This window comes from Rissa tridactyla, chromosome 2 (genome assembly GCF_028500815.1).
Source record: "Rissa tridactyla isolate bRisTri1 chromosome 2, bRisTri1.patW.cur.20221130, whole genome shotgun sequence".
Lineage (NCBI taxonomy): Eukaryota > Metazoa > Chordata > Aves > Charadriiformes > Laridae > Rissa > Rissa tridactyla.
In genome coordinates, this window is record NC_071467.1 from 113,661,301 (window position 1) to 113,673,770 (window position 12,470).

General features: G+C 44.5%; 1 protein-coding gene across 1 annotated transcript in view; it reads right to left on the reverse strand.

Annotated features, from left to right (window-relative positions):
• Positions 1–2,354: 2,354 nt before the first annotated feature.
• Positions 2,355–12,470, reverse strand: part of PDE1C (phosphodiesterase 1C) — a 315,435-nt gene continuing 305,319 nt past the window's right edge. Inside the window, exon 19 of the mRNA XM_054189660.1 lies at positions 2,355–2,994. Coding sequence (XP_054045635.1) covers positions 2,825–2,994 — 170 coding nt within the window. The 3' untranslated portion in view covers positions 2,355–2,824. The remainder of the gene's footprint in view (positions 2,995–12,470) is intronic.

The following is a 12,470-nucleotide window of genomic DNA, read 5'->3' on the forward strand; positions in this document are numbered from 1 at the left end:
AAGATCATCTAGTTCTAACCCCCCTGCCATGGGCAGGGACACCTCCCACTAGACCAGGCTGCTCAAATAAAAAATAAAAACTCTCTAAACCACTTGGGTGAACACTTTCTAGAAAGGGCTCTAATAGACAGCAACTTGGCACAGGATGGACTTGTCTGGAGAAAAGAGAGAGCAAAGATGAATCTGATCAGAACCGTATTAAATTTGTAGGAGCCATATAAACTCCCCATGACATCTCAGGTAGGTCATTTCATTTCCTTGTGCCTTGACCACATAGCAGTAAATTCAAGACGGCAACTTATCTCAGCTTCATGGCACAGGAGAGAGTGTGGACCAAACACAAACAAGAACAAAGACAGAAATCACTCCCTTTGTGAGATGCTAGTGACACAAAAACAATAACCCAAATAAATAGTCAGTAATAATGAAAGGCAAAAAAAAAAGGTTCCCCTTTCAACTTCTGCAAGGGACCCAGTGCTGTCCACTTGTCCAGAGAGCAGTCAGGTAGGCCTCTGTTAGGTAAAGCGTTAACTAAAGGTGTCCTAAAAGGAAGGAAATGACACAGACAGAAAATGTGTTTGGAAGGATAGTATAATTTTGCATTTCTATACAGCCTATTTGTGCACAATCCTTCAGGGTATTCTACAAGCAAAATACAGTTCTGGGGGAATTCCTAGAGATAAATCACTTTCTGTAAGCAGCAGGCTTTAAAGTGCATTCCTCTTAAAGTGCATTCCTGCATTTGGTTTAGGCAGTGACCCAGCCCGGCTGCTGGAGTCACAAGTTCTGATGGTGGTGAAGGTCAACGCCACAAACATGAAGCATGGGGTAAAAGAGATGAAAATAACTGAAACAAGGTGACCTCAGAGCACTCGGGCAGTGGGGATGCCCAGCAAAACACTGTGGAAAGCTGCCAGACCTAAGGGCGAGTGATCTCTCTCTAAGGGAGCGGGGGGCAGCCGTGACACTGGAAACACCCCCCGTCCTCCCCCGGTCTTGTCATGCAACAACCAGCCATGATTTTAATGTGACGGTCACACAGCAGCGCTACATCCACCGGCCGGCGCAGTTTTGATGTTGGACATAGTTACAAACCTGTAGCGTATAACAGAATGCGGCTTCACAGTGAGTGAAGTTTTAGAAAATATAAATAAATAATAGAATAACAGAGAGGGGTCAGTCTAGTTTTTATAGAAGAAATTTTGCCTCACAAATCTTTGAGACTTCCTCGGAGGAGGCAGTAATGGTTTGTAGTTCTCCATTTTGACAAGGTCCTGCTGTCAAAGCTACTGAGGTGTCATGGACTGAAAGAAGTTTGTAACATATGATCTTAAGATGTGTAAATAACTAGTTAACAATGGGGGAAAGAGAAAAAAAAGCGTGGGATGAAATGCTCAGCATTGATAGTAAAGGAGGATTGTCCTCTCCACTATTCAACATGCTTATCCAGAAGATGTGATTTGGAGAAGGTGTAGATGAAAGAAGAAAATAAGCAGGGAACAGAAATGAATAATTTAAGGTTAAAAAAGAAGATGGAGAAGAAGAAGATGGAGAAGAAGAAGAAGAAGAAGAAGAAGAAGAAGAAGAAGGAGGAGGAGGAGGAGGAGGAGGAGGAGGAGATGAAGAAGAGGAAGAAGAAGAGGAAGGAGAAGCAGCAGCAGCTTACTTCAGTGTAACTGGCAAAACCACCAATTCAGTATTGATAAGTACAGAACAATGTATACGGGGAGAGGCAACCCCAACTCCCCACCTCCATGTGTTTGAGCTATCAATTAATTAGGATTTATTACAAATAATTCTACAGAAACTACTACTCAGTGCCCAAGGAGGTTCAAAAAGGAAAGTACAACTTTAAAAACTATTCAGAAAGGTATGGAAGATGAAACAGATGAAACATTACACTGTTTTATAAACCTCTGGTATACCTGCATCTCGAGTACTGTATGCAGTGTTCATCCTCTCCTTTCAAAAGGAGGTTAAAAGAAAAAAGATACAGAAAAGAGCAGCAACGAAGATAAAAAGTAGAGTAGGTTTACTTGTGAGGAGAGTACAAACAGGACAGAGTTCACTGGCCTGAAAAGGGAGAGCTGAGGTGATATGTAAATCATGAGGGGCCTGGAGAAAGAGGGCAGAGAGTTATTCACCACTGTTTCTCACAGTGTAAAATCTGGGAACAAGAGGAACTTTTTTGGGGCCGGGAGGGGATACTCATCCATAAGACTCAGGCCCATGGGACACTGTGCACTAAAAGAACACATTGGATCAAACTCAACTAAAAAGAAAGACAATCAGTGTTATTTAACATTCAGCAGAGTTTGTGCAAAGCACAATTTTCACGCTGTGCTATGTCTTCTTTTTCCAATGAGTGAAACGAGAGGACTCTCTGTATTCCAGCCTCCCGAATACCTATCACACTACAACATTTATTCTCAGTACAGCTAGGCAAGAAAAGTCTTTCCTATGCTGTCTGAAATAGGAGTTGTTGTCTTACCTGTGGTAGGCGGAAGGTCACCATAAGGACCTCAACAATCTAGGAAAGCATTGGCTTCCTTAATTCGACAGGAGACAGTGGCGTACAATTACTTCTTTTAAGGTAACAGCCCAACATTTTAGTACTAAGTGGGCATATGCTGCAATAATAAGAAGGCTATTGAGAACATTTCTAACAAAATGTCCATTATATTGTTTAGCTAAATCATACACTTGCTTTTATCTAGAGTTGCAGCTGCTGTACAATGCAGTATGGCCTGTGCAATGGTTATACAATGTCCTCTGTCCCCCTGCGAGGAGTGTCATTCCAGAAGATGTCTCTTTATCTCTTCGGCTATTTCCTATTCCAGCTCTGGGAAATATTTTGGATCTTCTTCATCCTTCCCCTCTGGTCAAGCAGCTTATATTTCACTGGATGTTCCTCCGATTTCTTGTGGAAGGCTGGGAAAGAGTCTCCCGAGCTGTGAGTGGGTCTCCTGAGGTGATGCAGCTGGGGTTTGATGGCTGGTGGTGACAAAGGAAGAGCAACAATGGTTACCATTGCCTAGCATTCATTCGCTGGTGGACAAGAAACTAATTCCTCAGAGGCTGTCTCCATCACGCTCAGCACAGCCTGTCTGTGCAAAGGAGGGTTTCTCAGCCTGACAGCCAGGACTTTTTTGGGTTAATGGATAGTTACAGAGGCTTAGGGAAAGGTTCGGGGGAAAAAAAAATGATGTGAAAATATAAATCGTAAATATGGATGTAAAACTCTAGAATGAAACACAGACATTTCCAAAATTGAATATCAGGCAATTAAGCACTTCGGAATACTTTATCTTGAAATCGTGCCCTCATCTGGACACCCCAGAAGACTACACCAACACAGGTGAATCCCAAGGAACGTTCTCAAGGCCAGGAAACAACAGTTTAGACAAAAGATGAAACTGTCAAAAGTCCAAATGAAGAAGCAACTTTATACTTACCTATCTACATGTAGATAGCTAAACACTTCACTGTTTTCAAAATATGACTGAATAAGGTCATTTTAAGGCAATAAATTCAGATTGAGATCATGTTTCCCAGAATTCAGGAATAGGTGGATTCTGAGGGGTTTTGTATGATTTTCTCATAAACTACAGGCCACTGTGAAAGTCACAAATGGGCTACATATGAATCTGACTATTCTCAACTTCTTGACTCTGTTTATTTGAATCTGTGTCTTGCTTTCTTACATCTTTACATAGGTAGAATAAAAAATTAAACAAGACTATGACCAAAATGTATTTGTCTTATGCTTAGTTATTATTTGCAAAAAAGCCAAGTAATAAGTCAATAATTAGCATGATAAGCACTTTAAAAGAAAAGTCATTGCTCTCAGCATGAATCCTAAGAAGTGAAAGATTCCCCTGTGTGAGCTAGCTAACATCAAATGCTAGAACAGTCACACTATCACTTGTTAAACTCCCTGAGTGATTAATCATACTGTAAAGTGTCTTGGTAAACAAAAAAAATATGGATTTCATAAACTTTAGAAATACACATCCAGATTTCTGCATAGTCATAATCTTTCCTGTTCTCAACCAGACTAGACTGACACTCATTAAAAGCTTGAAAAATATCCAGGTGAGTTACTGTTCTTTGAGGCACATTCACTTTTCAGATTAATTCCATTTTCTCTACTCAGCATGGATTCAGCCAAACTGTTATTGGATTTTCCATTGCTCAGCATGGGGGAATGTTTATTGTTAACTGGAATTTTACTGGAGTTGTTGCCAGCAGAGATGACTTGGCTAATAGGTTTAAGGGGGTTTATCCAGAACACTGACAGTGCTGTTTATCATCCTTGTACGGGAGTTAATAAAGGGGATCCATGACATTTAATTTCTTCAGGTTTTAGTCACTCAAAGTGATGGGGAGAAGACACTCTCTCATGACTCTAGACTTCTGTTCACAGCCTTCTCACTGACTTCTTGTGTGGCCTGGACTATAACATTTACCCCAGTTTCTCCACATGTTAAATGGGAATAAAAATTAGAATACTTACCTTTACAGATTTTTGTGGGCTTCAACAGCCTATGATTCTCAGGAGCTTTATGCATGGAGTGATGTAAGTATTACAAGTTTCTAACCTTGATGTCACTAAAGCATGATTTTTTTTCTTTTTTTTTTTAATTTAGGGAAAATAAATAATTATTTTTTAAGATCGTGGCTATCATCAAGGCAATCAAAGCAGAGAACGGGTATTTGGACAGTACCAGTGTAGACTAGAATAGTTACACAAGGAGCATCATGCAGAGAGACTGTCTGTGAGTGGTCCAGACACTGATAGAGCAAGGATGCTCAGAGTGCATTAGCTGCTCTGTTTGCTCTGGCCAGCAGGATGTGCAACCCAGCATCTCACAGAACAGACGCCGTGCAAACCTCAGATTTGGCTAGGACAGCATCCACCCAGTATTTCCTCTTATCCTTTTTTGATATAACTCTTCTTTTGATTCTGGAGAAAGGTCAGGTCTCCCTCTAGCTGCTTGGTATAAACACCTGCCCTGCGTCAACATTATGCCTTGATTTGTTTAAGATGTAATGGTCATCACAGATGAAAGAATGAACGCCAGAGTTGTCACCTAGTAGACAACTGCAAATGAAAAATGAGTGTAGACTGCCGGGAAGATCTCGCTCAGCACTAGTCCTCAGGTTCTGCTTGCAGCACCATAGTTAAGGGTGGTGCTAACTTCATACCACTCTATGTCCTTCCTGAAGAATGTGTGCCTTTAACTGATGTCTGTATTTTCAAAGAGTTCTGCTAAGCAGAAGGGAGTGTAAAGCTTGTCATCTGCTTCTAAGATTTTGGTAAAACCCTGTAGGTTGGATCTGATGCACCTTAGTTTCACTATAGATATTGTGTCAAAATGGGGCAGGATTTGAGGATATCTGCAAACAGATTTACAGCAGACGAACTAACTGGTTTCAGCGAACAACGCAACTCGTAAAATGCTTATATGAAGGAACAAGAATTGTTCATTCCCCCATCCCCCTTCCCCCCACCCCCTCCCAGCATAACACAAAAGCAGCCTACTACACTCCATGCAACTCCAATTAGATTAATAGCTTGAGGCACTACACCAGAAGCTATTATTTTGTATTAGCAGTGATGGATGATCCTATAAGCAGGCATAGCTAATGCATGAGAGACTGGTTTGGAAGTGGAGGCACATATACAGAAGGGCAGGTGGAGAAATGTGCTGGACTTGTCACAATTTAAACCATTCACCCATGAGTCAAGAAACCACAGGAGTACCAAATACTGCCACAAGTTCTACCCTTTAAACTGATCCCAAAATGTGCCATGCATCCACTGGGTGAGGTCAACAAGAGAGCCCATCAAAACACAATTATTTTGCAGATGATCACTTGAACTAACAGTCCAGACAGCGCCAAGTGGTTCAATCTCATGGATAATCTGAAGAGGAGAAAAACATTTACTGAGGAGTCTGCCCTCAGTTAATCAAGCATGATGGATATTTCATGTGAGCTTTGAAGCCAGGAGATACATTACCAGTCCACAAGAATTATTGTACACTATAGTCAAAATTTTAGTTGGAATTTTCCTGGTTCCACTGACTTCCCTAGAAATACACTGATTTGCAATACTTTTCCCCCGTTGCAATAAGAAGGAAATTATTGTTAATGATACTTACTGACGAAAATACTATATAGTCATCCTGAGTATTTCAAAGTACCAAAAGTTGTTATAGCAACAAACACTCTTGTTACGTTGCGATTCCACTCTGATCAGAAAACTGAACCAGACAAGGCAAAACACTGATATCCTTTCCTTTCCAAGCATTTTAAAGCAGATCGATAAAAACATTTCTATTAATTCAAAAGGCACATCCCTTCAAAAAAGCCATTGAAATGTCATTTTCTTTCATGTCATCACTAGAGACGCTGAGTTAATAGCATGGTTTTTCCTCCTGCACACCTGGTGGGCAACAATTTGCCTCTGATAAAAATTAAGAAGACAGTCAGCTGAGTAGCGACATCTGCAAATGGGATTTGAGTGGTCACTGTTGGCACTTAGTACTGGAGGGAAAGGAAAAGGTTGTGGGGAAAAAAACAGATAACTGGATGGGGGAAAACCCATACAGGCGGCTCAGCTTTCGCATCTGCCCCCGAGCTGGTGGCAGTCCCTTGCTGTGCTGCTGCCACTGCTTCTGGAAAAGGACCCAGCCATGGCTCCCCACCACCTTTGCACAGAGGCCGGTCCAGCAGTGAAACACGCCTGGCCCACGGGCAGCACTGGCACTGGAGGAGGCCGGTTTGGCCTCAGCACTACAAGACAATGCAGGTGAGAATGGATAAGGGTGAAGCCTGAGACATTGCTGTCTCTCCCAGCTGTCCTTGCTTCATGAATGGATGCTGTGGCTTTGCAGAGGCACTGGGGTGGAAATAGTGTCTGGGACACAGCTTGGTCCAGACAGAAGTACTTTTCACCCCTCTCCAGACACTCATGCAAGCATTAAGGGCCCCCGGTATGCCATGGTCAAGGCACCAGTGTGTTCCCTCACCAAACCAGCTGAGGTTAGTGGCCCGCGGGGACATCCTGAAGATAGACCTTCTGCCATCTCTCCTCGCCCCTCAGCCGTAGGGGCTGTAGAGCTACCACAACTTTTGCCTTCAACTACTATGCAGGCAGGATAAAGAAAATCCTAGGAGAATGACAACAGGAAAGATGAAAGGCTTTTATGATTGGTAAACTTGATTTATTGATACAGCTAGAAAACTCACCAGTGAGGTAAGGGAACTATTGCGTTGGTCATTTTTACTGGTAGGTGGTATAGGAAAGCTAGGGATACTGGCATTCCTTATTCAGTATTCTGCTGTTAAATCAAAGGAGCACATCCAGGAGGGATTCTTCTTTCTCCCTTTTGTTGCCTTTGCCAACAAAGAAAATTTTCTGCTGTAATTATCAGGAAGATCTGCAGGTCAAAGAAGCAGGAGAACCAAGACTGTGTTTCATTAGAGACATTCAAGAAATATTTTAAACTTGGGGAGAATCAGTCTCCTAGGAGCGTTAAGAAAAATCTGTGTGTTTATACAAAATTCACTGTTCTCTCCAATGAGACACCTCAAGGAGAGGGTCCAAAGACAGCTACTCCTTGGCCAGTCACTATGATATAAGCTGAGGGTTTAGTAACTAATTACGATTCTTTTTTGGCCCAGGTATGCTTTTTAATCCACTGAATGAGTATTATGCCCTCCTCTGTGCCCAGACAGCTCCTACATTAAACCTAGCCCTATGTGACAACCTGAACTCTGCAAGTCTCTGCTCCATAACATTGCACAAGATCCAACTTTCAGGAATATGAAGATGTACCACAGCTTGTAGCAAGCTGTGTTAGTGGGTATCACCAGGAATATTAGAATAGACTAGTCAGCTGGAAGGAACCTACAATGATCCTCTAGTCCAATTCCCTGATCAATTCAGGGCTGACGAAAAGTTAAAGTATGGTATTAAGAGCATTGTTCAAATGCCTCCTAAACACTGACAGGCTTGGGGCATCAACTGCCTCTCCAGGAGGCCTGTTCCAGGGTTTGACCACCCTCTCGGTAAAGAAATGTTTCCTCATGTCAAATACAAACTTCTCCTGACAGTGTAGTAACAAATGTCCCTTGGTGCATTGGTAAGGAATGGTGAGGAAATCATGCATGCTCTCTATGTCTCTGCAAAGTTCCTGCAGAGGAAATCAAACCCTTGTCTTTTACCTCTGGCATCACCCTTATTTACATAGTCTGAAGGTACATACCTATTTTGGCACCAACATACAAAATGACAAGAATAGTACTTCTTTCAGTATTCAAAATACTAAATCCTAAAGGAAAAGGAGACTTGCCAGGGTTTTAGATAAGATCTGAACATCTTCCCATAAAACGAGGTATGTAAATAACACTCAGAAACTTTAAAATCACAAATGAGCTGTGGAAGTTTTACTCCATAGCTGAAGCATGTTTTTTATTCCATATAAACATGGCCAATGAGTGTGTTTAGCAGAGGAGCCGTGCAGCTTGGTTTCAGTGGGACAAGGGGATGTGACGGCGATAGCAGAAATGGGCTATTTTTACAGTTTGGAAGAGTCATTTGCCTGGCTGCCTGCCTGGCATGGATCCAAATATTCTAGGTCTAAAAATGACCAACCTTTCCACCACAGCAGTGTAACCTCCACTCACTTGTTTTTCAAAGCCTGTGTTATTTCCATGGCATTCTGTCAGCACCATCCATCCCAGCCTATGGCTCTGGTTACACTTTCTCTTTCCTCCAGGCTGCGGCTGCTGAAATCACCCCCCTTATGCCCCAGGTAAAGGGTTTGTGTCCAGCCAGATCAAGTCGCTGGTCCTCCTCACTGCGGGATCTCATGGACATTAGCTCTGGTGCAGAGAGGGGATGGCTAACAGGGGTGGCCTCTGCTGCAGGGTTCGTTTCTGCTGTGGCCTGAGAAAAGAGTAACAGCATGAGGTTTGTCCTTGGGAGCCGAATGGCAGAGGAGGTGTCAGGGACGCCCAGAAGCTGTGCCCAGTGCATGGACACCAAGGGCAGGGACCCTGGGCACAGGGGTGGCCTCGGGGCCAGCAGCCCAAAGGCCTTCCTCCAAAGGATGCTGGGCACAGGGGCGGTGGGTGGGGCTGCACAGGAGGGGCTCTGTCACCCCCATGTCACAGTACCACCACCCGGCAACACAGCAGTCACAATGTTCCGGGGCAGGATAAAAGGGGGCATCCTCCTGTGTCCCGTTGCCATAGCTGGCCTGGGGGCAGCCTGAAGACATCCTAGAGGAAGTCCTTGAGGAGCCAGTGGAATTACTTGGTGGGGGCTTAGGGAGGAAGACTGGATGAAGCTGGATGAGGCTGCTGGAGATTCTTCACTGCAAGCCCAGCTCCCAGTGGAGCCATGTTCAAAGCCCAGCTGATGGATGGAAATCCTGTTTTAGCCTTTGGGGAACAGACGCAAGGCCTTCAGGAGATGAGAAGAACCACCAACACCTGGAGGTGCCTGGATACCTGGAGGCTATCGGGTTTTTTCAGCTGGATAGCAGTGACAAGAGCAAGGGAATGCCATCTGGAGGAGCACTGCAGAGCTTGCCATCCTCATCCCCTGCAGCGCCAGGGGCAGCAACCGTAAGAAATGGGACGCAGAGATGTTGCCAAGAGGTCCCAGTGCTTTGGAGCACCCACTCCAGGCGTGGGAAGGATTCTTGCCTGCAGGGTCAATTGGGGCAGGGGCATGTGGCCACTCTTGGATGCCCCTGAGATGGCTCCAGGTTGAGGGAGAACAGGGCTTGGGCATCTCTTGGGAGGCATGACCAGCCTGCGGGATGAGGAGGCAGGTCTTGCTCACATGCTCAGGGAATAGCCGATCGCCAGCGCTGGGGTCAGGAAGGAATTTTCCCCCGGGGCACATTGGCACTGCTCCCCGGGGGTTTTTTGCCTTCCTCTGCAGCATTGAGCATGGCCACTTGTCAGGCCCCTCTGCTCCATAGTGGCCAGGTTACTGCCTGCTGCTCATGCACCACGAAGATGGCCTCTCGTGCCCTGCAGCTGGGGGGAGGAAGGCTTTTTTTTTCCCCCAGGGTGGGCTAGCAAATGTCCCCGGGGGTTTTTTTGCCTTCCTCTGCAGCATTGGGCAGCGCCCCTTGCCAGGGCTCCTTTGGGCCCTTTTGGCCAGGAGCCTGCTGCTCCTGCTCCACGAAGGTGGCCCTCGTGCCCCGCATCCGGGGGGAGGAAGCTTTCTACACTCCCAGGGGGCCCCCAGGGTGCCCCCGGGAGCTGCTTCTTGTCCTCTGTGGCATTGAGCACAGCCCCTTGTCAGGGCTCCTCGCGGCCCTTTCAGCTCGGTTCTTGCCTGCTGCTCTTACACCTCCAAGGCACCACTCGTGCCCTGGCTCTCTCGGGCTCTCTTGCCCACTGCAAGCTTGGAGCAGGAGGGAGCTCTGCTCTTCCTTTGTCTCCATGGGGTTCTTGCTCGTGCAAAACAGCCTCTGCTTGGAAGGGCTCCAGGCCTGATGCACCATCCGGAGCTGCCACTTCTCAGCTCTCCCTGCTTGCAATACAAGCGCAGGGCGGGCACGAGAGCGCTTTTCATACATCGCTGGCCAAGAAGCACAGAGACGGAGCAAGTTTTGGAAGGCAAAAAGTGTGATTTTCATCGCTACGTGTCACACATTAGAAAATATCCATGGTACCATACACCTCCTCTCCTCCTCCTTCTCCTTCTCCTTATTATTCTTTTTCTTCTTCATCATCTTCTTCATCTTCTTATTATTATTCTGTGTGTGGTTGGTCCACATCCTTGTTCTTCAAGTTCTTGCTCTTCAGGAAACAGGGATTGTTTGGCCTGTATTCCTGCTGCTACTTCCTGTAGGTCTGCAGCTTGCCTTTACCAGACTGCAAGGGATGTTTTTTCAAGCTAAACTCAAGAATGCATCAGCCTGCTCCTGGCTACACATGTGCATTGTGTTAGTGCTTGTGAGCATCAGCTCTGAAACAGATTGAGGAAACTAAACTAAACTACATCACCATCAGAAGCTGCCACTCTTCAGCTCTCCCTGCGTGCAATACAAGCGCAGGGCAGGCACGAGAGCACTTTTCATGCATCACTGGCCAAGAAACACAGCGGTGGAGTCAGTTTTGGAATGCAAAAAGTGTGCATGTCATGGCTACGTGTCATACTTTTGAAAATACCCCGTGGTACCACACAACACTACTACAACTGCAACTGCAACTGCAACTGCAACTACAACTACAACTGCAACTGCAACTACGACTACAACTCTTGAAGGTGGATCCTCCTTACTGCTGGTTTTCGAATCGTAACATTTAATGGATCCCTAGATCAAGTAGTTTTAAGGAGGAGTAAATATTACCATTCCCAAACAGGCGAGGAAACTGGGGCACACAAGGATTTGAGCAAGGTCCCTTAGCAAGTCAGCAACAATGAAGGGACCGTACCTGGTAGCTTATGCCAAAACCCTCTCGTTTGCATTTATATTCCCTCCTTCTTATTATAATGGTGGTCTGCAGGCTCAGAATAAATATCAACGTATAAGAAGGGATGAGGAATTTGTGGCTTGCAGGTACTCATTAATGGATCGATGGGTTAAAAGTGTTACAGTGTTAGAGAAATAGATGAAAAAACATGTGTAAGCATTGCTCGTTAAAAATGAACAAGGGACTAATGCAAACATGCTAAAATGTATAAAAAGTGAGCTAATTTACATTATCTGAGAGTTATGGCTGTAGTTTAACATGAATGCTTCATTCCACAATTTTTTGTAAAAGCAAAGCTTTTCTCCAAAAAGCAAGACCTCTCCAAAATCTCTCCAAAGAGCAAGACCTCTCCAAAATCTCTCCAAAGAGCAAGACCTCTAAATGCCACCTTCAAGAAAATCTTGGGTGAAAACATCTGAAGTAGGGGCTTCCCCTATGAACATAAATATAAGACTTTAACAACTGTTGAGACCCTATGAGAAATAGGTAATATATACAGCTGATACTTATTTTACTTTCAGTGATTATCCATTCTTGTTCTCAAGAAGGACAGTGCTCCATGGAGCATTGTCCACAAAACAGCCTTATTTTTTTTCCCTTCAGCATCTATGTCCATGTGATAAAGGCCCAAATTAATTTGCTAATCAAATTAAATAGTCTGTGGAGCCTGCGCTGCAAGCCACAAAACAGAAGGGATTTAAAAAAAAAAAAACAAAAAACCAAAACAACACAAAAACCCAAACAAACTCAAAACCAAGCAGAAATGCGGTAAAGAGCATTAAAAATAACAGTTCAGTTGTTCAACCCCACTGAATGGGTTTAACTTTTTTTATGTGATGTGTAAAAGTCATGCCATACCTGAAGAAGAAGTCATCCGTTGATGTCCGCCTCCTAAACTGTGAGTGCCTATTTCTAAAGCTGCGCATATAAGAACATTAGAGTGAGGTGGTACCGACTGA